The following is a 26,989-nucleotide window of genomic DNA, read 5'->3' on the forward strand; positions in this document are numbered from 1 at the left end:
TGTACAAGGCTGCCCGTTCTTTCTCCCGACCACCACCTCCGCGCTTTCAGAACCCTTGGCGCACTGAAGACAACCACCCCATATGCTTCGCCTGTGCGATTGCGGGTCACGTGGCACGATTTTGTCGACGGCGTGAGTTTGTCCTGCGTGACGACGTCAGGCCCAACAATTATGATTTCCCACAATGACCAGAGCCTGCTGTATCTGGCGAGGCTGCAACCATGAACACATTTTCACCTCGCCGGAACTCAACAGACACCGGTCGCCTTCACCTCACGGCCGTTCCCTTTCCCCTATGCTACGTCGACCTCGCCCGGTGCCTGAGTAAAACTAAAAGCCGCAGTTCCGGGGGCAAGAACTGCGGATCTTTCGAACTCCACAAGACCTTGTTTTTCGCCGTCCAACATTGTTGCTGCCTCCGTTGAAGGTGTACCTGTTTTTGCATTGGTCGATACTGGCGCAGCAGTGTCTGTAATGACTGAAAAACTTTAACGTCGACTAAAAAAGTCACAATGCCTCTTCACGACTTTGTTTTGAGCACTGCGAGTGAGCAACAAATTAGCCCTTTTGCTGCATGCACAGCACGTGTCGCTATTGCTGACGATATTTATGTCGTCGAGTTTGTAGTGCTCCCGCAGTGTTCCCAAGACATTATATTAGGCTGGGACTTTCTCTGCACTCATCATGCCATCATCGACTGTGCTCGCGCCGAAGTGGAGTTCGCGCCGTTATGCGACACTGCTTCACTCGACTAGTCCCTTTCACCTGCAAAAGTTTTTGTTGCCGCCGACACTTTGTTACCCCCGTTCTCATCCGCCCTAGGTCCGCTTTCCTGTGACGTCTCTAGTGGCTCAACTGCTCTTTTTACGCCTTCTGAAAGCGCTGTTCGCCGCAAGTGCTTCCTGATTCCTTTCGCCGTTCTGAATGTTCACGATGCATCAAGTGCAATTTATGTTTCAAATCCGTTTCCCTCGCCTTCCAAGTTACTGTGCGGAGAGTGCTTGGGCTTGGCCGTTGACATTGATCCCTCGAGTGCACGTGTAGTTCCTGACCATTCGACTACGCTACCTTTTGACGCTGTTGATTGCTGCGCGTCATCCTCTTCCTCATCATTCACCGATGCAATTTCGCGCTGCATCGACACCAACCTTACGGCCCAGCAGCGCACCGACATCATCACCCTCCTCGAGCGCTTCCGCGCCAGCTTCGACCACCAGCAACTAACTTTGGGCAGTGCTTCCACAGTATCTCACGAAATCGACACTGGCCTTCACGCTCCTTTACGTCAGCGTCCGTATCGAGTATCGGCATCTGAGCGCCGCATAATCGCGGAACAAGTTGACGACATGTTGAAGCGAGGTGTTATTGAGCCCTCAAACAGCCCGTGGGCATCTCCAGTTGTTCTAGTCATGAAAAAGAATGGCTCAATAAGGTTTTGCATCGACTACTGCCGGTTGAATAAGATCACGCTCAAAGATGTTTACCCGCTACCTTGCATAGACGATGCCCTTGACTGCTTACAAGGCGCGGAGTTCTTCTCGTCACTAGATCTGCGTTCAGGTTATTGGCAAGTTCCCATGGCTGAGGCTGATCGCCCCAAGACGGCTTTTGTTACCCCTGATGGCTTATACGAATTTAATGTCATGCCATTCGGGCTCTGCAATGCGCCTGCCACTTCCTAGCGCATGATCGACAACATACCCCGTGGCCTGAAATGGCAGACATGTCTGTGTTATTTAGACGATGTCGTGATATATTCAAGCGAATTTTCAACGCATCTTCAGCGGCTCGAGACAGTGCTTACTTGCCTCACCTCCGCCGGTCTACAGCTCAACTTGAAGAAGGGCTGCTTCGGCGCTCGAAAACTCCTAATTTTGGGCCATGTTGTATCTAGAGATGGCATTCTTCCGGATCCGACGAAACTACGTGCCGTTGCCAAATTTTCTAACCCGAAGACCTTAAAAGAACTTCGCAGCTTCCTCGGTTTATGTTCAACATTTCGTCGTTTTATTCGCAACTTCGCCTCCATCATATCGCCCTTGACTGACCTTCTCGCCGGCAACGACGACCTTTCTAGTTGGTCGTCAGCTTGTGATGATGCATTTGCCACACTCCTCCACCTGCTTACGTCACCTCCTATTCTGCTACAATTTGATCCTCTCTCCCCGACGGAAGTACACACGGATGCTAGCGGAGTCGGCCTCGGTGCGGTGCTCGCCCAGCGTAAACCTGGATTTGATGAGTACGTCATCTCTTACGCCCGCCGTGCACTCACAAATGCAGAAGCTAACTATTCAGTCACCGAAAAAGAGTGTCTAGCCACCATATGGGCCATAGGCAAGTTTCGACCCTATCTTTACGGGCGCCCATTCTGCGTGGTTACAGGTCATCACGCATTATCTTGGCTCTCCTCGTTAAAAGATCCCACCAGCCGGCTCGCCCGTTGGGCGCTTTGGCTACAAAAGTACGACATTCACGTCGTTTACCGATCTGGCCGAAAACATTCCGACGCAGACGCTTTGTCCCGATCACCTCTACGATGTAGTGACAAGTCGCCGTCTTCGCCAGCCCCCGACGTATCTGCACTTAGTGTCAGCGACATGCTACAGGAGCAACGAAAAGATCCTTGGATCGCTTCACTTATCAACTTGTTGAGTCGAGCTCCCTCGCAAAATATCCCTAGAGGTATGCGCCGTCAAATACAGCACTTCGTTATCACAGATGGTTTGCTATACAGACGGAATTATCTCTCCGAAGGACGCCAATGGCTCCTAGTCATTTCCAGTCGTCTCTGCTCAGACATATGCGCCTCCTTTCACGCCGACCCACAATGCGCTCATGCTGGAGTGTTAAAAACCTACACCCGCCTGTCCCACCACTACTACTGGCGTGGAATGTATCGCTTTGTTCGTCGCTACGCACGTTCCTGTCTCGCTTGCCAACGCCGGAAGAATCCTACTCCAAGTTCTCCAGCTCCACTACAACCCTTACCTTGTCCTGCCCGACCGTTGGACCGTGTTGGTATTGATCTGTGTGGACCTCTTCCGATTACACCAGCTGGAAATCGCTGGGTAATCGTCGCGATCGATTAGCGTACGCGCTACGCAGAAACTTTGCCACTCTCTTCTGCGTCAGCCAGTGACATCGGTCGTTTCATATTGCATCAGATCATTTTACGTCACGGTGCACCACGCGAACTCCTTAGTGATCAAGGGCGTGTCTTTTGTCGGACGCCGTTGAATCGCTTCTCAAGGAATGCCAATTCATTCATCGCGCCACCACCGCGTATCATCCTCAAACTAATGGCATTACAGAACGATTCAACCGTACATTAGGCGATATGCTGTCAATGTACGTCGCAACTGATCACACCAACTGGGACAGTATTCACCCTTTTGTAACATACGCACATAATACTGCTGTCCAGACAGCCACTGGTTTCTCTCCATGCTTCCTCCTTTATGGTCTCGAGCCCTCTTGCACACTGGGCACCATCCTTCCTTACCACCCGGAAGTTGTTGAGTCGACGGCGATGTCACAAGCTGCTAAATGCGCGGAAGAGTGTCGTCAGCTTGCCCGCTCCTTCACAAGCGCTGAACAGCAACGCCAGAAACACCACCGCGATAGCCCGACGCCTCCGGCTTCTTATGCATCAGATGACCTTGTCTGGCTTCGCATCCCTTCAACCAGTCCTGGCCTCTCAACGAAACTGACGTACAAGTATGACGGCCCTTACCGTGTGGTTAAGCAAACTTCAGAAGTCAATTACATCGTCGAGCCGCTAGAGAAGCCCCATGATCAACGACGCCGTGGACGTGAGACCATCTACATAGACCGCCTAAAACCGTATTATGATCCCTCTATTGTCTCCTGCCCATGAGTCGTCAGGATGGCTCTTTTCCTGAGGGGAGGAAAATGTAGTGAAGAAGATCAGTGCTACTCAGAAAGGCAGGGGGTATGACTCAGTCGGTGAAGAAGACGACGTTTGGTTGGCTGGGTGCTCAAACTGGTTCCGTCATCACCACTTGATGTGTCGTGACCACTCTCCTGTTTTATAAAAGAGTGCCACTCTAAAACACCCCATTATAATATATATATATGTATATATATATATATATATATATATATATATATATACATACATATATATCTATATATATATATATATATATATATATATATATATATATATACAGAAAAAGGAGCAGCAGCACGGTAAAGCAATTTTTCATACAGACATTATACGACGTAGGAAAACTTGACAGCATGGCATAAACGATGGGACGTTGCACAGAATCGTGCGAGAACAGGGGTCAATGCCGCAAACAATCAGGTCGTTTAGAAGACAAGGTAGTCTTGTGCGAAACATTTGAGAACCATAGTGGATACAAGAACTTGGCACCCGCCAATAATCTGGTAGTTATCAACAGTTTTATGCGGCGTCAAGTCAGCCATGCGGGTGATGTGCGTGATATTTTTTTTCCTCTCATTTGATGCGCAAGCGCTCAGCGGTATTTCGATAAAGCCGTTACTTTCGGTATGTTGAGATCCTGAAATAAAGATGAAGATCATGTGGTTTATTGCAAATGGCTCGAAAAGCCTTTTCTGCACACCGTAGAGTCTGTTTATAATAGTTTAAGAAGTTGTTCCCCACACTTGGCAACTATAGTTTCAGTGGCTCAAAAACAGTGGATTATTAAGCATTTGATAGAACGAGGAAGGTAGTTTAGGGAATGGATGATTCTTGTGATTTGCGAAAGCTTCCCTGTAAGAAAATAAATATGGCTACACCACGTCATGTTCTGATAAAGTATTACACACAAATATTTTACATAACTGTCAAGTTTGATATTGGTATTATTTGAAACTGAATCATCAATAAAGATTACACGCGCATTTCATTGCGAAAAAACACCAATTTAGTTGTTCCACGATTAATTACGAGTTCGTTGTCCAGAGCCCATGGGTGTAATTTATTAAAAACTGCATTCTTTCCCGATCAGTTTGGCTGGACTAATAGATGAAAAGAATAACGTAGTAGCTTAAGCGTAGATTACAAAGTGCGTGTTGTCATCAATGTTTTTAATGTCATTAACAAAAAGAATAAATAATAGGGCCCCAGGATAATTTCATGGGACACGCTGACATCAAATGATCAAATGTGAGATACAACGCTACTCATCTGCACGAACTGCTGCCTATGAGCTAACTAAGGCCTCAATAAATCTAAAGCAATATTACGTGTACCATAATGACCGAGCTTTCTGAGCAAAAGTTCATGATTTATAGAGTTGAAAGCTTTTGAATAATTAAGAGACACTCACGTTGCTAACGAGCGTTGTTAACAATGGGAGCGATGGGGAAGAGACCAAGCGTTGTTCACAATGGGAATGATTTGTGGAAGAAACCTACGGCCTGCCGCCTGACAGGGAAGAACCTTGCGATAATTTGGCTTTATCGTACACCCCTCTTTTGATGGGATGAGACACAAGAACAAAACTAGCGGTGTCTAAGTTGGGAGTATCTAAAAAGGATTTGTGTTTCAATTTAGTGCAGCTAGGGAACCATATCACAGCCCTCGTGGAATACTTATTGTTGGTCGTACAAAAAAGCTGTAGATGTGCCGTTCTGCACCTTGCGGTAATCCTTGCATTGGCCCCTGCTGCCCTTGGTACTTGTGGAAGCCCTTCGCTGCGGCGCGTCGGATTCACAAGCTGGCATTTCAGAGTCGTGGTACACACTAGCAATGGGTGGCGGCTAGCTCTTGACCTTCACTTAGCAAGCTCACCACACGGTGCTTTCATCATGGCGACGTCGATACGCGCGAGTCTACGCGGTTGATTAGCGATGTCACATGTGATCGGAAAATGAGCGGGTGTATATGACTCAGTGGTGAGATAAGGGGACGTGAATTGACCTGTAGGTTTAAATCATCATCATCATCATCATCATCAGCCTGACTACGTACACTGCAGGACAAAGGCCTCTCTTATGTTCCGCCAGTTATTTGGCCCTGTGCTTGTTGCTGCCAATTTATACCCGCAAACTTCTTAATCTCATCTGTCCACCTAACCTTCTATCACCACCTAACCCGCTTTCCTTCTCTGGGAATCCAGTTAGTAACCCTTAATGACAAGCGATTGTCCTGTCTACGCACTACATGCCCAGCCCATTTCCATTTCCTCTTCTTGGTTTCAACTATTATATCCTTAACCCCCGTTTGCTTATATGAGCCCACCTAAATCTATTTGGCAAAAGCGATATCGCGTCACCTGCCGGCTCAGCTGATGCGTTTTTTTCTAGATACCTTCTACTACTACTACTTCTACTACTACGACTACTACTACTACTGCGGCACGAGCTAGCCAATGACAGATTGGCGTTAAAAGGCCTTTAGACAGCCTCTAGAAGTACAAAACAATGACTGCATTGTGCTTTCATGACGTTTCTCATCATTTTTGCGCACTACTGAGAGCATGAATTGAGGTACATACTCTCAATTGGTTCATATACGAGAACTACGAATTGTAAATTGTATCCTAGCCTGCTCTGCCATGCAGTCGCTATAGCTAGTTTTTGCTTGTCTCACGTGGCTGTCGTGCGTGATTAGCTGATTTCATTTCGTGTTGTGCGTTTCCAACTGCGCTAGCAAAAAGAACAGCTTGTAGCCGACAAGTGCAAAATCCTGACAGGCTCGAGGCTTCGTGCAGACATTGTACCTTCGCTTTATAAAAAAATAAGCAACAAGGAGCACACAGCGCTCGTTGGAAGGGTAGGAAAAGCAAGAAACTGCTGCCTCGTCTTTTGACTTGGAGCGGTTTAGGGCTGATTTGAATGAGCGCTGCATGATCGAAGGTCTATCAACCACTAGCGCTGCAGAAGGCAACCATCGATCAACTCATTCTGCCGCTGAACGAATTGTTCACACTATAGGCGTTCTTTTCGCAGCCTTCAATTCATCTTAGTACGACATGTTCCCAATCAATTTTTTCTAACTCCACTTCAGATGTATCATATCCGATGCTCAGCCTCTTGCTAAAACATTTGCCTCAGCAGAGTCTCGACACTTACGTGAATTACACGGGTTCGCGCCGCTGAAGCAGTTGCCTAAAGCCGCCATCGAATGGACTCATTCATTCGAACCTGCGAAGAAGACATCTTTGCCATTGCCCATGCATGAACTTACGTTACTGGTTGAACTATTTGCATCGCATACCATAGTATCGATACACCTGGACAAGTGAGTTTAAGTTTTTCATGGCGATGTATTTGATTCGTCGGTCAATTTTGGTACAATTTCATGATGAGTTCATGATCGCATCACTCGAAGTCTGCTCTACGGGTTTTAGAACAGTACGAAATTCAAGAAACCTTGACGCACGCAAGCACTGTCACACAATTATTTCCATAAAAGCAAACACATTTCGGTGTGACATAACTGGGGCCTTGGCAGGTGCATAAGTGTAGTGAAGAAAACTCTATATGACTGCTTTATAACGCATCCGTGATATCATCGCGCCAACCGAATGGCCTCACAAAAGGGTTTTTGTGAGCCTATATGAATTCATGATAGCGATACAGGCTGATTCAACTGGAAAGCGAATCGCCTGCACGCATTGTGCAGGGCGTACTCGTTTAAAAAACTGTGAGTCCTGGTGGCCTGCCGAGTCGTGTTCACTAAATTAAGCTGCTAGTCAAGGGTCTCACTCTATAACCGGGTCTCTCTGTTTCAATACAGGTTAGGGGATACCGTCCATTGTGATAGAGTCCCACAACAAGTGGGGTAGTGACGTCCCTAGCTTATATACGATGGAAAACGGACAGCGTCCCTGATACATTTGCTGGCTCTCTTAAGAGCCATTAGCCAAACAGAAGAACATACCCCACACCGCATCTAAGGCCCCGCGAATGTTAATCAGTCACTCTCAACAAGCTACAAAGAAGTTACTACATTCAGAGCACCCTACTCCAAAGGCTGCTAACAGTGCAACTTCTATTGAACAGCAAACGTAGCGCTAAGGCAAACGAGAGAGAGTGAAAGAAAAAGATAGCACAAGCTTTATTGTAAAGGTGTCCGGCAGTTTCACGCCCTCACTCGACAATGATAGTAGTCGTGGTGCTGCAGGTGAGGGCAGGAGTATGTGGGTGGCATCTTCGGCTTGTCAGAGCGCCTAAAGCTGGGGCACCAGCTCGGCGCTGTGGCTAGCAAAAGAAAAAAAGATATTTGAAAAGCAGCCTCATGTTTCGCGTTCATTTTTGAAAGTTATAAAAGCATACAGTTTTAAATTGGCCAGTGAACCACAAGTGCATACTATATGTTAGTTTTTGCACCAAGTTTGATATACTAGATTTCAACCAATTATTTGTTCTCAATATTCACTCTATAGCTGCCCATTATTTACTGAAATCTCACATTTCCTGCATACTGTACTAGCGAAAGTGCTGAATCAAAATCTTCTTTATTTAGGCATAAAGTTGAGCGTTTCTTTCCTGTTACAAGATATTTCATTAAGTTTCATCATCATCATCATCATCATCATCATCATCATCATCATCATCATCGGCCTGACTACGTCCACTGCAGGACAAAGGCCTCTCCCTTGTTCCGCCAGTTAACCCGGTCCTGTGCTTGCTGCTGCCAATTTATACCCGCAAACTTCTTAATCTCATCTGCCCACCTAACCTTCTGTCTCCCCCTAACCCGCTTCCCTTCTCTGGGAATCCAGTTAGTTAACCTTAATGACCAGCGGTTATCCTGTCTACGCGCTACATGCCCGGCCCATGTCCATTTCCTCTTCTTTATTGCAACTATGATATCCTTAACCCCCGTTTGTCGCCTAATCCACTCTGCTCTCTTCTTGTTTCTTAAAGTTACACCTACCATTTTTCTTTCCATTGCTCGCTGCGTCGTCCTCAATTTAAGCTGAACCTTCTTTGTAAGTCTCCAGGTTTCTGCTCCGTAGCTAAGTACCGGCAAGATACAGCTGTTATATACCTTCCTCTTGAGGGATAGTGGCAATCTACCTGTCATAATTTGAGAGGGCTTGCCAAATGTGCTCCACCCCATTCTTATTCTTCTAGTTACTTCTATCTCGTGGTTAGGCTCTGCGGTTATTACCTGCCCTAAGTATACACAGTATTTTACGACTTCAAGTGCACTATTACCTATCTGGAAGCGCTGCTCCTCTCCGAGGTTGTTGTACATTACTTTCGTTGTACATTACTTTCATTAAGTTTATGCGGCCTTATACAATCACGTCATCCTACGTAGGCACTGTCGGTGTAAGTGTTCTAGAACAAATTATGCGAAATGTGAAGGTTCTGCATGTATTATCCGCAAGTGGTAGCTTGTTTTTTCGCAATTTTTTTCACTGCACCCCAGATAAGATTGCCAGTGGCCCCATGTTCTTTTCTTGTGTTCGTCATTTGCGACACACTAGGCACGTTGCCTGAATGAACACATTGTGCCTTCGCCGTATAGCTGTAACTGTTATCTACGCACAACTCTTCTATATGAAGGGAACATATACAGAAACTTTTCCTGTCATATTGATCGAGTTTCGCAAAAACAAATATGCACGATAGACAAACCACAAAGAGAACGGGATAAATAGTGCGCTAGTGATTAGAATGTTCTACCATCTAGACCAAATTAAAGCTCTACTGACCCCTTGCCGAGCGAAACCCGGAGAGAAAAACGGGGCTTGCCCCGTTTTTAATACCAACGGGGAGTGTTTTTTTTCCTCATGAATCAAGTTAAAACGAGCACGTTCCTTCTAATTTCATTGTGTACGGCTTTACACTGCTCTTTTATGTCAAGAGCAGTTTGAGTACTGCAGGGCATCGTTCTTACTGAAACAATTCACCTCATCGGGCTGTACTTCCAGCAATGCCGCTCTGGGGGCACTAATCGTGCCCTGCACCTACCTTATTTTTGTCGATAACTGAATTTTTTCTGAGTATGACATTGTGGTTGTAGAGGTTCTCAAACATTATCTTTTCACTTTCAGATGAAGCATTATTTTTCTGTAGTGTTCCTGTTAAAGAAACACTAAAGGCAAATAATACTTTGTGTGTACAATGACCTGCGCACGTTCTGCATGCCGGTCATTGTACGCACATAATTCTAATGCGGCTTCAGTTAGAGCAATTCATCATGTTCGAGTCAATAGCATACCACATGCAAACCAAAAACGCCTTTGTATGTTGATATTATAATATAGCGAATTTCTAAGGCAAACGCTCGCCGAGAGCGACAAAAGACGTCAGCGTCCTGTGAAGGGTTCTGATGGAACAGCTACTTCACAGAATAATGGTTTTATTTTCCTTCTCGAGAATATTGACGCCAACCGGTAGAATAAAGACCGTGACTATAGCCTCGCAGTGGGCATTGTTTTCATTGACATGAAGATAATAAAACGCACACTAGAATGCCGGAAATAAAGGTTTAGGGCAAAGCGCACCCAGTAGTGCACGCTTTAACGCTTATTACTTCTATGTCAAATGTGCGATTGGGGCCCAGACCTACGTGAAGCTTGGTAGGGCCCATAAACTAAGCCTCTTTAAACAAATTAACCCGAAATCATTTGCATCGGGAAGGCTTAAAAACATAGGGACTTTTATGCTTGAGTAGTTAGTTTCGTCCGGGCTGGACACAGAAAGGATCTGCGCCTATTCGAGCATTCTTATGATGGCGGATGTAAATTATAGTTTTTGCCTTGCAGACGCTGAATATCCTGGGTGCCTTGGATGGAATAAAAATAAGGCAGCATGGCCACCTTCGAGGTGACGGTACGTGACTTCCCTGACCTTAAAGACCGGACGCGCATTCTCCTGAAGCAGAGACCCCCCGAAGGTTCACAGTGCCTGCGCTGCGGCGACCTCGCGGGACTGGCATGGCACGCCGTGTGCGGTCACTGCTTCTGCAACGACTGCAAGGACATCTTGACCAGGGCTCACGTGCTCACTTGTCCCGTACACTTCGTGCAGACGCCCAGAAATATGGTGAGCTAGCGATGTGGAGTCGGTGTTGTGCTCAACCGAATGATGGTCCATTACGGTGAAGACGGGCGTAAATAGTGGTGAATTCAGCTCTCAGTGAATGTGCACTTCTGTCTTTAAGGATCTGCGGAAAGTTTTCCTGAAATGATATTAAAGTAGCAAGGTGGCTGGAGAACGCAGTCCATGTACACAACATTGGTGTACCTCTTTTTGCACAGCAGTGGATACTAACGCGCTTTGGCTTCTTGGAATTTCTTTTATTAAGTTCTATTCTCAAACACCATGGTAATCACTCTGGTAATAAACAACGCCCATTGCTAAAATGACACCTTTACAAGTCAGGGGTTTCAAACATGCCAGCCACGTACCTTTCGCTGGCAGCCAAACCAGAAAATTACTCTTTGTCTTTCCTTTTTTATTTATTTACGTGTGTTCATGAGCTTCGCAGGCCTTACTCTTCTCAAAAACTTTTTTTTTTTCTGAGACACGTTGTGCTGTCATCATATGTATAAAAGCAACCACGGAACAAAGATTCTAGATTTAAATATTAGTGTCTTGGTTTCAGCCATTTCGGAGATCAGCATCGATATGTTGCTCAATACCTGACGCATAATACCCTTCGAAGAAAATACCCACACATGAAGTGTTCGAAACGCTTCCAAATGATAATGCTAGCTAACACCCCTCGACAGAGCTTTCAAGCTTCTTCAGCATCCCGACTCGTCGGGAAACTAAATTTCGTGGCTGCGGGTCGCTAGCTCAAGTGATCTTCAGACCACTGTTTTAGGTTCACTATACGAAATTTTTTGTGTTTGATCAAGTGGAAAATGTGGTGAATGCGTTCTGACCACGTCATCACTTAACACCATAAATATCAGTATGCTACCCAAGTGCACTCGCGAATGATTACACAGGCTGAAAGACAGAGAAGACGCCGTCATCTAAATGACTGAGTTAATATAATTATCGCAAGCTTGTTTGCAAAAATTAAAGCGCTGACAGGAAGTAGCAGGAATGCTAACCTTCCACCTACATGTCGGCTGAAGTATTTGCACTAGGCAGTTCTGTAAATGTGAACAGTCTCACAGGCCTGATTTATTCTGCAAACACGCGCCGATAATCGTAACGCCCGACGTCGAAAACTTTCGCAAACTGCATCATGCTAAAGACGCAGTCAGCTTGTAGTAGACTAGATTCCACTGCTGCTCTGCGCTGCGTCTACCGCGCTGCTTTAGTGATTATGTTGTTCTACTGCTAACTGCAAGGCCACGGGATGAAATGCCAGCTGCAGGGGCTGTATTTTTGACGGAGAAAAAAATGCTATAGGCCCATGAGCTCAGATTTTGATGCACGTTAAAACACCAGGTGGTCAAAATTTTCGGAGCTTTCCACTACGGCGTCTCTCATATTTTTATTATGGTTTCGGACGTTAAATTCCAACATATCATAATCTCCGCCGCGTCTTGAAGTATTTTCATTTCTTCAGCTCAAGCGGACGGACCAAGGTCTGCAGGAGACAAAGGAGTGTGCAGCGGCCTGTGCGTGGATTGGTTGCACAGAATCAGGAAGCCTGCAATACATATTGGTAAGGGCTGTACTTATCTTTGCGTAAATATTGAAATAGTTAATCACTTGGTAGAATACTTCGACACGCTGTAGGATTAAGAAAGGTATAGACCAACATTGGTAAGCAGCTTCCTTTCAGTGACAAGCTTTCGTTCATTTCTTATACTAAAAAGTAAAATTTGTTCAAGGATAATGGGATTGTTCTTATGTTATCTGAACAGCTCAGTTCCTGGTCTTTCATTTCAATATAGGATTGACGATTGATAGAATGCACTTGATGTTTCGCAGGAAAATGGTGTTCGTATCGAATAGACACAGAAAAAATGGGCCCGGCACCATCTATTCATCTAGATCAGCAAACGCAGAAATGTCTATGTTTACGAGTTGATCAAACTTAGAGGACTACTGAATCGAACTTCCTGGTTTAAGGGGGCTCGGCAGCACTTTTTGAGCATGGTCAGAAAACTCTGCCGATGGGTTGTAGAGGCTCCCGAGAACGCGCGAGCCAAAGAATATAGTGCAGCACGGGGCATGCAATTTGCAATGAATAAGCAAAGTCAGTTGAGGATTCCTTTCTCTTCTTTAACAAAGACGTATGAAGCTCAAAATCAGTCGTGGAAAGCCTTCTATCAGCTACTGGCTGATTTCAACATGGCGCTCTCGGTTTCACATGGATATGCCGTGGTAGTCCGTGACTTGTCCATGCGTTCGCGTATGATAACACAGAAAAGGCCGTGTATTCAAAGAGACAAAAGTGCTCAAGGTCATGAGGCACGCTTGACGCATTTTCTTTGCCCATGTCATCCCCCATGCTTAGCCGCAGCGCTTTCGTCTTCACGAAGGAAGAGAGAACGCCATTGCAGCATGCGTCAAATATTTGTAACCCATCCGCTTCTACTTTGCGGATTTTTAAAATTTTTGCGGCGTTGAATTATTGAGGCAATAAGCTCTTTAAGTGAGTCTATTTTGTGGTTAATTGAACAACTTTTTCAGGGCCTCTTTATTGTGCGAGGTGCCCTTTTTTGTTTTCACTGTTCTTTTAGTTTGTTCCGCTTTCAAGATGACTTCATTTACGTGCCAACACAAAGCACAAGACCTGATCGGCTTCGTATGCATAGTGTACTGCATGTAGCACCTACGGCGCATGTCAGCACTGGGTACTTATTATACAAAACATAAAGCACTCCAGAGAGCTTCTGTGCTCAGGGTGACACTTTCTTTAGGGGTAAAGCTCCTTAGAATCGAGCAATGTCCTCAGTCGTCCCTCGATGATGATTACGATGACGCTGAAAATGATGAAGAAGAAGCGCATTCTAGATCACACATTCTCTTTCTGGCATCGCGGCACAGCACATTCAAGGTACCCACTATATGTCACGATGGTAATGATTACGCTCATGACGATCACCAATAGACATTTTATGTAACTGTACATTACTTAGTCCCTCATTTACACGCGTGAGGGGGGAATGTCCGGGTAGATTCATGGTAACACTGAACCATCCCACAGTTTGACAGTTTTTATTATTCATTTCATGAATATACCTCAGTTTTTTTACGTTTAAATAGTGAAAAAAGCAGATAATGAATACGACACATATTATCACCTGTAGGTAACCTGTATGTATAATCAGTTTTTAATTTGTAAGCAACACAAAATGTCATTTTAAGGTGCTTCTAGCCACGTGCTTTTGTGACGTACTTGATATTGGCGTACGTGACATCAAACCACAGGTCACGCGTGGTGGCGTAGTTGTCCGCTGCTGCCGCTGGTGGCCGTAACCAGTATCGCAAGTAATAAAAAAAACTGTGTAAATAAAAACAGGAAGGACACGTTGGGATATCCACCCTGGTCAACTACGTGCCCTTCCAGTGTTCTACTACTGAGCCACGCCAGTGCTTGGAAATCGTTTTTCAACATGTCTTAGGCAGGCTTGATGTCGGGAAAGGAATAGCGTTAATATGAGTAGTCAAGTGTTCTAGAACATCAAAGGAACAACCAGGCGCCACACAATGCGAACTGTATAACGATTCGATTGTCTAATGCTGCCACATATTATAAAACTTGTTCTTGATCACCCACTAACTGCCGTGCTTACGCACTTCAGCCATAATTATTCATCGTCGTCAGTCACTTGATAAAAAAATTGCACAAAACTTCTAGTTAGTGTGTAGCGGATACCGCGCTTTCCGAAGAATGACGAAATATAGCATAGCGAATTCTGGCCTACTACACAAAAGTTATAATTATAGCATACTAAGTACCCAGAAAGTGTGCTTGTAGCAGTCACCCAAAAAGTGTTTAGAAAAGGTTCTGAAAGGCCGCTCTTCTAGCTTTCGCTGTGATTGTGCTGCACGTTGCACGCAGGCCGGGCGTTGTTTTTTTTTTTTTTTTGTCGAGAGAAGAGTGCTTGATTTCTAGCTGTCTTTGTCAAGTTGTTGATGTTCCTATATGACTGCTTTCAATGAGAAACTTATAATCAGGCGCCAAAAGTTCAAATGCCCTTTTCGCGTAATACCAGTATGACCACTATTTCAATATTTTCAAAGTTTGTACAAAAATTACCTTTCAGAGTCACGTCGCAAAGTATGTTCAAGAAGCTTTCCAGGAAGATAAGTTTTCTGCATTGTCACACGACCAGTAAATTTAAATGAAGCATGAAATAAAGAAACCACGCATATATAAAGTTATGATAAATTATGCGCTGTGTGCTGCACTGTAGTGTTACGCACACATGCTGGCGGTAGCTTCGACCACTGGACTGCATTTTGTGAGTTGTGTTTGCGAAGTGCTTCAAAACCCCTTTAAGTGGGGAATTTATAACGATACAAAGCATCTGCGACAGACTTTGGCTAGCTTTGGACTCGTCTTCTCGGTTGCTCAGCGAGGTAGTACGGCGCTCGACTACGTCATGTGGAGCTTCGATCTAGCACCGATTTCCACATGTGTGCGGGATCCACTCTCTTCTTCTTCTTGTAGATGTCGTTGTCGTAGAGAACCCTAAGTTTTTTATTTGTTTTCATTGCCCATGTCTAGCTAATTCTATCACCACCTCTCCTAAAGTTAGGTTGTGAAATGCTGAACCACTAAAATGGGGGAGAATGTGCGTTAACTTTTTTGCAATTCAGTTTACTTCTATTGAAGACGCTCATAGCTGGCATTGATTGTGGGCCTAAGTGTGTCGTTTCTCATTGATTATTCTACTGTTTCGTTTTTATACAGAAACACTGTGAAAGTTGCCCCAAAAAGCCCCGAATTCGGCGCAACTACTCCTGGCAATGCTTTGAAGACGAATTAGAGGTAAGAAACGTCAGCTGTGTGTAGTTTGTACTTAATCACTTTCTGCTGATCTCTGTGTACTTGCGATATCCACCTACCTTGTCGGGAATCAAGCATTCCTAACGTAACGATGTTCACCCACCGTTTCTAAAAACGACTTCAGTGCCATCTGTCGGTCCATCAACTTCGCAAATTTGATATGGTGCGAAATGAGCCAACTGTAACTTTCTATCATGTACAATTCGAGCCAGGCGTTACCATTGCTTTCCCGTGCACAAACTATTTATTGACTACCTTTGCTTTCGAACCAGGACAACCGGCACTGTGGACTGGTGAAGATCATCAAGCCGCTTCCTCCTTCATCGCCTAAGATTGAGGTAAAGCCAACTCGTTCAAGATAAACGGATTTTAATGTTAATGCTGTGAATTGATAGGTTCACTTCCGTCTCAGATATGTGTACGGGGTGCCCTCGCCAACTCTAGCCATAATTAAGAACATGCCCATGCACTTTATGACAATACGACCGAATACCAATTGTTGGCTACTATGTGAAGAAGTCGCACTACTGTTTTATGCCTAATTAGGCAAGAATTGATAACTAACTACCAATTCAACAAATCTGGCTAAATATTACGGCGAAAAGTTTAGTGATCGCTCTGCGGAACGTTTCCTCAGACGGTTCCTAACTACCTATTAGGTACAAAAGAGCTTTTTTGAATACTGCAGAAGCCTACAAAATACAAAAAACTCCATTGATTCGTTTGCCATAGTAATCAGCATAACACGAAAATAAATCTTTCCCGACAAAAGTAATTGAATGTCTGCTGCACATTTATATCACCTGGGACCCACACGTTCATGCTTGGTGACGCATATCCATTTCTGTGACTATCATAATCGGTGATTAAACAAACAATTGTGGCAGCTGTAGCAATTGACAGTGAGAGCGTAATCAGAGACGGCAGTGTGACAGCTAGAACACCAACGCAAGTTGAATCCGGAAATTTAGCTAACGGACCCGTCGCGCACCGTGTTTTAACAAAAGATTTTGTACAGGGACACGATACGCGCCTGTTGTCTACTCTGTAGCTCAGAGGCGATATTTCTCGGGGCATGCTTAAGTGGGAAACGAGAGGTTAGAGCTAGGTCATGTAGGACAGACGTGGAGCAGACGTTGCAGAGCTATCTTTGGTATGAAGAGTGCTATCAGCAATGCCAACGTTTTAAAAACGACGCATGGTCTAAGGTCGGCACCTTGCGATTTGTTACAATTTTCACAAGACCGCACTTCTCCTACAGAAAACGCGCCGGCCCAGACGGACGCACAATGAACAGCAACGACGCGTTGCAGGGGCTAATCACAAACGCTACAGTACTGATAAATTAGTTTACTTTATCACTCGCAGAGGGCAACACCACCCTGTCGACCAAGAGCACTTCATGGGGAACGTGTGCTATATAAAAGGCACATTTCTAAAGAATCTAGTGTGTGTCGCCATGGCACAGTAGATAGAGTGTCCGGCATACAAATATGTCGCGGGCAGACCACTCGTGGCTTGGACGCCCGTTAACGGAACTTCTCTGTGACGGCAACACATCACTGAAGTCTTGGTGAATTATGGGAAAAAGAATTTCCTATTCAAAATTACGAAGTAGCACAACTGCTTGCACGCTCTTCTTACAGTACTCAATGAGTTTATCAATACTAACTATGAGCTTGTCCCGTGGAGGTTCGTGGCAGTGGTAAGCAGACGGAGTGGTTATCGCGTGCGCTGTGGCGAGCAACAGACTCATCATCGCAACGCCACCTGGATCATCGTTCTCCAGTCGCCTTTTAAGCCATATAGGCCAGACATTACAGGCCACGACATTTGCAGAACGCAAGTTTGCATGTCACGTGGTATCGTTTTGTATTTAGAAGGTGTCTGCAGGAACAGAAAAACACTACTGTTCTAGAAGTGCAAAGCTAGAAACAGTCTAATCAGACGTTTCGCGAGGCGAATAGAACTTTCTAGTTGGAATATTTTATCCAGCTTCGTTGCTTTTGATGTTGGTTACTTAATGTTGCCTAACTAAGCAATTAAACAGAGCATGAAAGTATCTTGACTTCCTCAACGCCATAGTCAACAACATGACTTGTGTCGCTTTGGCATAAAGTGCATCGGTGGCTTTTTCAACACTTATTAGAATGAGATAGGACACCCGTATAACCTGCTGTAAAGGTGGGCAATATTGTGTCCCTATCTCTTTCATTTTGTTGTTTCTCGAGAAAAGCGGTTAAATCCTTGTTCGTCACTCTTACGCAGATGTCACATCCTCTGGAATTTCCTGCGGTCCAGCAATGCCCGGCCTTATAGCACTGACCTCAATTCGTACTGTACCTTTCTCGCGTGCGCAATTATATGTCATCACTGCTTTTTCACCATGTCGGTACGTCAGGATAACTCTTGTGCAAGTTGCTGAGACAACTTTCATGTATGTTGTCACGCTGTTCTAGAAGCCCAGGTGGGTTTTATTGAAGATACTGCAGCAAGACTATTTCCAAATGCATCGCTTGGGCGGGCTTTCCGCAGGGGACAACGCGAGCACTTCTTTCGTGGTTTGTGCTTCTGCATATTGCATGTCACCCAATACTACACGTCTTAATATACAAACTTATGTGTCACATAGAATAGGCCCGTTTTCCTACACTTCCTCTTTGCCAGATCTTGGACCGTGTTCGCCTTCAACTGAAGCCGCCAACGGTTCACGAAAATTGCTCACCCAGCGACTCAAAGCCCTAAAAAATGGTCATCTGTTTACAATGCCGCATTTTACAGCTCATTGCACAATATGCCAATATTGTGACAATTCTGTACCAAGATGACCAGAATCACTGCCTGTCATTAGAGTCTGCCTCAGGGTGTCCAAGTGTGGCTAGCTTTCGCATACTCAGTTGATTTGTTTCTTTTACCTACTTTCTTTCCGGCGTCATGAAAAGGCACGTGGACTATTTTTTCGGCAACGTTTGCTGGATTATGTACATCTAGTGACCTCGAGTTCACTATAAATTGAGTATGTACTATCAAACGTGGTGGCAATGGTGTGGTTTTAGTTTGGGAAATTGAATTTAACACTTTCATGACACAAAAATGCATTGGCTACGCTGCTGCAACATAGTTAAGCATGGTCACCAATAGCATGAGTTTCCACACAAGATTTATTGAGCGCTATTATTTTTCAAACTAATTGTAAATCCCTATTGAAACGCAACACATGATTAGTGATTGAATTACCTATTGTGTCATTTCTCAGTAAATGCGCCTTCACACTTGGCCTCGATGGGAGCGAAAGAGGCAGAACGCACCAGAAATTCGCTAGCGTAGCCACCTATGAGGACGGAAAACGAGACCGCCAGGCTGATGAAAGAAAAAAAAAGATTGGTCGGAGACCAATTTATATGTGACGGCTTTGGCTGAACTGGCTCAAATTATGTTTCGTAAACAAGCACCTGTAATCATCGTACAAGACAGCGCGGGTACACGGTACAAGAAAGATAACAGGACTTTGTGCTGAAACAGACTGTAACTTCAACATGGCGCCAAAGGCGTCGGCGGTAGCTCACATCGGCGCAATCGCGCAGTACGACAAAGATCACGGCATCGACAAGGATGCATTATTCAAGAGCTTTGCTTGGATCCCGATAGCCGAGAACACTGGAAGTAGAAAACAGTGCAGCAACAGCGAGTCGACATGCCAGAACGTATCTTGCTTAGCAAGTTGTGTGTGCCGCCAGCACTGCCAGTTTGTCTTCTCGTGTCGTTTCTGCGTGTTGATTGATTTGTGGGGCTTAACGTCCCAAAGCCCCATATGATTATGAGAGACGCCGTAGTGGAGGACACCACAAATTTCGACCACCTGAGGTTCTTTACCGTGCACCCAGATCTCAGCACACGGGCCTACAACGTTTCCGCCTCCATCGGAAACGCAGCAGCTGCAGCAGGGGTTTCATCCCACAACCTGCGGATCAGCAGCCGAGTACCTTAGCCACTAGACCACCACGGCAGGGCGTTTCTGCGTGTGTATCCCCCAAAAGTACGTTTGAAAAGGTGCGAAGTGTTTCCTTCTAGCGCGTTGCACGCATAACTGGAATTCCGTTTGAAATTTAAAGCTCAGAAAGTGGGGCAAATTGAATAAATTTTCAAAGTGTCAAAGGTGGCGGTGGCAGATACGAGGGGACGAACGAATGCTAACGCTTCCGACGCGTGTGACCTTGCTTTTGCGGTTGCTCCAGCGTTTTCGTTTTCGCTTCTCAAGTGTGAATGTGCCATATATCGAACATCTACTCAGAAATATTAGCTGCTCGTATTTAAACAGGCATCTTGCAAGAAATAATTCTGAAAATACACACTCCAATTTATGTTTCAACGCGACCAGTTTAAATTTCAGCGCTACTATTGTCGGATTCATATTTCTTATCGCCTGAAAGCTGTGGCATTAAGCCATTTTAAGAACGTAAACACTAGGCGCGCAAAGAACGCTATTTTTGCAGCAGTGCAAGCCACCGCGGGGGTGTATTGGCTAAGGCACTCGGCTGCTGATGTACAGGTCGCAGGATCAAACGCCTTCCATAGCGCCCACAGTTTCGATGGAGGCGAAAATGCTTGAAACTTGTGTTCGTGGATTAATGTGCACGGTAAATAACCCCAGCTGGTTGAAATTTGTGGTGCCCTCCACTACGGCATCTCTGATAATCGGGGCGTTAAACCCCAGCAATTATTATTTTGCAAGCCACCACATACTTCATCACAAATTACCGAAGTCGAGAATTTCAATGTGTTCATGCCGTAAATATTTGCATTTTGCCCAAGGGCTGGCAGATTTATTTGTTGAAATAAAAATGATGTCATTTCTTCCACGCAAGTGCGGCTACTTTTTCTGGCCTTCACGTGAGTTGTCTACTTTTTGGCTAGTCCTCTTTCCAATTTTTGGCTACATGGGTCTTTTTACCCTGTAAACCTGGTCACGAACATTATAAATGTATACACAATGATAGTAAGACACCGCATTTTTTCGTAGCACTATCATAAGCTGAGGGTCTTTCTGCGCTTCACTGCGCTTGACGTCCATATTTCCGGCATGATCAACGGGAACACCATTCCGTAGAGAATCAGGTGGGTCATTAATATGTTTTCACGTCTCAATGATTCACTTTTATGTTTTCATATCCAACTATCTATTCTGTGAATTATATCTTCATTCAGACAGGCCACCACAGTGTTTCTAGAATGTTCGCATTATGTTTCAAACGACTACCAATGGATATAAATGTACGTCTTACCTTGTCACGTGCCCAGTTTTCTCACTAGCACTACACTCTTGCTGGTTGTGAAACACACATCCGATTATATAGCAGGTTTCAATGGTGGATCGCAGGTTGAGTAAACTGTAAAAGAGGAAGTTTGTATCCTACGGCATTCTCCCACTTCAGTGGCGTTTTTTCTTCTTTCTTACTATGTTCGGCTTGTGTACATTTCAACACACCGTAACAATGAAATGGAGTCAATACGATACGCTATAGCAACGTCAGAGGGGTGCATTTTGTTAGGTAAAAATCACCCTCTACAATCGCACGACAAAGTTTGTTGAAGAAGGTTGGCGGAAAGAGAAACTTGCTTCAAACACACTCAACCAATGTAGTAAAAAAAGCGTCATATAAAGAACTGAAGCATACATAGCGCAAAAAGAACCGCTATTTGCAACAGTTCTGAAAACATACTATGACACTCGACTTCCCGAACGGCTAACACCAATTCCGTCATAGATAGGCCATCTGTCTGTATCTGTCAAAGAAAAGAGGAACATATGCCTCTGCAAGAGCTTGGAAGATGGTTAAGTTTGGTTTACCTTGTCGGACACTGTCGTGTCTGGAAATGAGGCAACACGTTTTCAAAGCGAATGGACGCAGCAGACGCGGTCGCACCAAACCAAACACCACGTACATTTCCTCAATCACTTTTACATCGATGATATCACTAGCCAAATCTAATACATATTCAGCACGCTAAAATACAACCTTAAAATTTATTTTAATACAGTCTACAACATAACAACAAACAAGGTAATGCGAATGTGGCGCCACCAACTCTCGACTCAACACGAGGGGCCCACGGGATACGGTCCGCAGCACCGTCCCCTAGGACCCGTTGCAAGGCGGTGACAGTTAACTTCACCGAGCCTCACTCCGGCGCTGATGAGTCAGCGGGCAGCGCACGGGACACGTGTATGAATCATGTAATGGTTTTGTCACACACGTTTCGGCGCCGAAGGCAGTGGTTCAACTGCAGTGCGGCAGAAGAACCCCTCTTTTGAAGGACAAACAGTCAAGCCACCATCTTTGTGCGTCGGGAGGGGCCCATGTGTGTACAAAGAGCTTCCCCGGAGGCGCCGTGTCGGTTGCGACTTAAGGAAGATAACAGATACGTAGGCCACAGCTGCTGCGGTACGGAAGGCAGAGCTTGCTATGTATTGGGAGCGACCTTCGGAGGCAAGTTGCGGTTTTGCGAGGAATCTGGCTGCCGGCCCAGGTTCATGTAAAGTGGTGAACGAAAGAAGAATACTCGTTCTACCGGGGTTCAAGAGGCGTTGAAGTGGCAGGTGGCGTCATTTAATGAGGGGAAGCGCGAAGGTCGACAAGAGGGACCCCTCTGCGGCGTGCATCTATGGCTTCAAAAGGACAACAGTGCGGAGAGATCTCGCTTTGACTTTGCGTGGGACGAAGGGCAAGCCAACTTGCTCGGGGTTGGCGACATCCTGGCCAGCTGTGGGACCCTCGAGTGATGTCGCCACGCCAGGCCGACTACGTGGAAACAGAAGGAAGTTGTAAACAAAAGGGGTCTGGAAACTGCTGTATAGTTGTCGCACAGTCTTGCTCTGAAGATGTACTGTAGAGGGCGGGCTCTAAAGAGGGCGGCTACGATGTAGACTGAAATAGCCTCGCCTCTTGTTTAGCGGATTATGATTTGAGGCACTCATTGATCGGAATAGGGTGAGAGATTCAAACGATGGTTCCAGCCCCATATCACGACTGTTTATGAACGAGTTGTATGTGTTAATGCGGGGAGCGTGAGCCAGGAGTTGGCTGCTGCTGGACAAAAATCTTTGTTGACCTGATCTGATCTTGCCTTTGACTTTTGCTTTTTAATGAACAGTTTTGTTCTGGAAGTTCCCCTCCCTTGTTGCAAGGTGTCTGCAGACGATCAAGAAGAGGCATGGCATGTAGTGGGAAACACTGAGCTTGCTATCAGCCTGGCATTGATCGTTGTTTAACTGCGACCGTTCGCGCCAGCTGCCACACGCCAAAGCGAGTCGCCTATCTTTTCTGTCCACTCACCCAGCCTCACCGCCAGGTGTCACTGCTGGTGCCACCCTGCTGATTATAATGATGATGATTGGGAAGAATGCTCACTAGCACAACGCCGCCTACCAGTTGATGGTTGAGTGCCACGTGTGCGCGACGAGGTGCAAACGATAATACTGGGGGCGATAGCACTCCCACAACTTCAACGACGATGTGACAGAAGGAACGTCTGTGTGCGTAGCAATCACCCTCATCAGCTGTCCCAAAGCACCTGCTGCAATTGCATTTGCGTATTGCACAAAAAAAGTTGAGAGGCAGTTCACGCACCTACCTGGCTGCACACCTTGTTGATTGATAATGATGATGGGTGATAATAAGAATGAATTTATGGTCACAGCTGATGATAAGAATACAGAAGCATCAACTTGTTGCGCAGTTCACATGAGTGGCGCATGTGCAATTATACGCTTCGGCCACACAATAATGCACGTGTTAACGTTACCCTTTGCCCGACATGACAGCTTTGTAGCATAACTATCCCCATTATTTTCAAGCACTAGCATGCATCTGTGGTCGAATCCGTGACTATGTCGCAGAATATCTGCGAGGTGGTCGCGTACTTGGTTTAAGCTAAAACCACGACATTAATTACTTGGACCCGGGGGATTTTCCGCTCGCAATCAATGCCAGCGATGCCGATTGTTACATGTTACCACGCAAGCGTCGCCGACGCGAAATCGGAGGCGGGAATCACAGCAGGTTAGTTCATTCCGCACGCAAGCAGAGCTGTGAAGAGATCAGACTCAAAGACGTGTGTGGGACAGTGAAACAATAGATTTATTACACTCGCATGTGACAAAAGAATTGCAATACTTCAAAGAACTTCGAACGTACATATAAAAAAACAACAAAAAAGCTTACAAGCCAGAAGCATTAACAAATACAAAGTTATCCTACAATTAAACTAATGGTTGAATAAATAAACAGTAGGTAAATACTCGAACAATCAAAGTATTAACAGGTGATGGCATACATGCGATGACCGGCAGCGTCGCTTTCGCGACGATCGGATGCGAGAAGTTCCGAAGAGTTCTGGCCCGACTGCGAAGTCGGTGATATTGTAACGCTCATGTTTCGGTAGATGGGCCATGACTGTGAACCAAGGCACGTTGAGCTAATCTGTGTTGAAGTTCCGATCTCTACTTGACAGACGTTGATTACGCGTCTCAACTAGGCGATGGGCTAAGTTCAGGCGGTGAGCTGATTCAAAGCCCCACTAAAAAAAACAAATACCACCACCTCTCCGGAGGGAATTGTGAGGAAATGCAAATGCATTGCGTCCTGCCCATAACGGTGTTTCGCAAGTGAAAACCCAGCGTTAGAAGAATATTGTTTTATTTTAAGTGCGAATCATTTCTTAGCAAACTTCGGCAACTTTGAGGGTATGTATCTATCTATTTATCTGGCTGCCTCCGACTTCTAGCTTTCCTGGCCATTTCGATAGTGGTATAAATACCAAACTTGGTATGGCATAACACGACTGTATGAAGAACATATTTGAGTAGTCATAACATGAAAATCATGACATGTATGTGATGAATGTCATGATTTACATTTCATGGTTCTGCAGCTCTTGCGGTGATTTTGTTCGCATAGCATGTTGCAAAACGGGTAGGGTATGACATGATTGCATGGCGAATACAAGCGACAGACCCTAACATGAAAATCATGACATGCGTGTCATGTAACAACATGACTACATGCCACACTCATGATGCTCTAACGACCGTTTCACAAGCGTCACATATACCGAATTTGGTATTACGGCACGTGAATGCATGACAAATGTATGTGACTGGTGCAAACATGATAATCATGAGATGCGTGTCTTGTAACATGACTACATGCTACGCTCATGATGCGCTCGCAGCCATTTCGCTAGCTTCGCATGTACCAAACTCGGTATTACGCGAGCGAAATGACGACATAGGTATATGACAGATTCAAACATGATAATCACGACATGCGTGTCATGTAACAACATGACTACTTGCCACACTCATGATGCATCCGCGTCTGTTTCGCTAGCTTTACATATGCCAAATTCAGTATTACATGACGCCAATCGATAACGAAGGTATGTGACTGGTGCAAACCTAATAATCATGAGACACGTATCTTGTTAAAACATGACTACATGGTTCAGTCAAGGCGCCAATACATTTCGACATGACGTGGTGCGCGTGCTCACCGTCGTCGCCTCGCCAGGCGCCGGTCCTGCAATATACTCGAAGGCGCGCGCTGCGCTGCGTTGCTTTGACGCATGCGCGTTTCAGCGCGTCCGGTGTCCTTTTGTCGCGAAAAGAGGGGGGTGCATTCTTGTCTGGGTAACGCATCGGCGCGAAATGCGCTATGTCGCATTTCTTGCCGGTTGCCGTCGGCCCACGCCGACGGATGCTGGTCACGCCTGGCGTCAGAATATGGAGTGCTCGCGTTTTGCTAACGTAGCATCGCTGTGCCCAGCGTGCGCGCGTGTGAACACTACATTGAAGTATAAAGAGCCCTTCATGATGCGCTCGTGCTCATTTTGCTAGCTCGACATGCACTATATTCAGTGTTACCTGATTTCAATTGGTGACGAAATATATGACTATAAAATGAAAATAGCATATAATAGCATGATAATCAAATGGCATGATAATCCTGACACACGTGCAATGTAAGAACATGACTAAAACCACGCTCATAGTGGGCTCGCAGATGTTTCGCTAGCTCCACGTATACTAAATTTGGTATCACGTGACGTGAATGGATGACGAAGGTAAACGGCACATCCAAACATGATAATCATGACACGGAAGTCATTTATGGCCACATTTACGTCCATCTCCTAACAATGTGCTGAATATAAAGCAACATATGATCTTTTCCCATTCGTTCTTCGCATATCATCGATTACCGCTGTACGTGGAATCTGCCATTTTTTAGGGGTGAAGGTCTTTATAGCGGCACCCGTTCGTCTCTCGTAGTCGTAGTGTGTAGCAATTGTTACATTTTGACCTCCAAGGTGGTGCCGGTGGCAGGTTTCTTCTGTGCGTTGTTGAAGAATAAAAAATTAGTGCTTAATGTACATGCCAATTGCTGCTAATGGAGAATGAGAAACAGGAGCATTCGGCCTTTAGTTAACGCGCACGCTACGATCCCCATTAGAAGCCAATTGTATGTATATAGAGCACTATATCTGGCAAGAAATGGTTGCTACGTTATACTCGCTGGGTGTAACCTCCTTAGTTTTAGAAAGGTTTAGCGGGCGTTGAGCCGCAGTGCCATGAATACAATGGACTAGTATATACCATTAACTCGAGGTGGTTAAAGGTGGGAAGTAGATATGAGGTGGTGGTGGTGGTGGTAGTAGTGGTGGTGAAAATGTATGTATTTGTTTATTTACAGAAAATGTTTTGCGGAGAAGCTCCAAGTAGTCGGAGATGCTTGGCTTGCGGTTGGGCGGGCCCTTAGTCCAGGGCTCCGCTTGCAGCAGGCGCTCTGCGGGCCCGGTTAATCAGACTCAACTGATTTTCCTGGTTTTCGCTGACCAGCAGCTCCTCTCATCGCACCGCTGTCGGATTTTGTACTGATTGTAAGGCTGTAATGGCCTGACACTCTCGTGTGACGTGGTTCAGAGTGGCTTCAGCTGAGTACCATGGGCAGGGAGGAGAGTATGCCGAGGGGTGCATTTTACTCAGGATGTGCAAATTTGGAAACGTGCCGGTTTGGATTTGTCTCCAGCTGACCGATTCCTCTT

General features: G+C 45.5%; 1 protein-coding gene across 7 annotated transcripts in view; it reads left to right on the forward strand.

The window, feature by feature from the left end:
- LOC119178150 (uncharacterized) overlaps nt 1-20,750 on the forward strand; it is a 29,766-nt gene extending 9,016 nt beyond the window's left edge. For 4 of the 7 annotated variants that reach the window (XM_037429318.2, XM_037429322.2, XM_037429323.2 and 1 more), the window contains 5 exons: nt 10,725-11,004; nt 12,488-12,586; nt 15,791-15,868; nt 16,159-16,224; nt 18,155-20,750. In XM_037429318.2, the coding sequence (XP_037285215.2) occupies nt 10,771-11,004; nt 12,488-12,586; nt 15,791-15,868; nt 16,159-16,224; nt 18,155-18,205 (528 nt within the window). In that variant the 5' untranslated portion in view covers nt 10,725-10,770 and the 3' untranslated portion in view covers nt 18,206-20,750. Of the gene's footprint in view, nt 1-7,029; nt 7,241-10,396; nt 10,539-10,724; nt 11,005-12,487; nt 12,587-15,790; nt 15,869-16,158; nt 16,225-18,154 lie in introns of those variants that run through there. The other 3 variants (XM_037429317.2, XM_037429321.2, XM_075887308.1) reach the window with 3 other exon arrangements.
- The last annotated feature ends 6,239 nt before the right edge of the window (nt 20,751-26,989 follow it).

This window comes from Rhipicephalus microplus, chromosome 1 (assembly GCF_043290135.1).
Source record: "Rhipicephalus microplus isolate Deutch F79 chromosome 1, USDA_Rmic, whole genome shotgun sequence".
Classification (NCBI taxonomy): domain Eukaryota; kingdom Metazoa; phylum Arthropoda; class Arachnida; order Ixodida; family Ixodidae; genus Rhipicephalus; species Rhipicephalus microplus.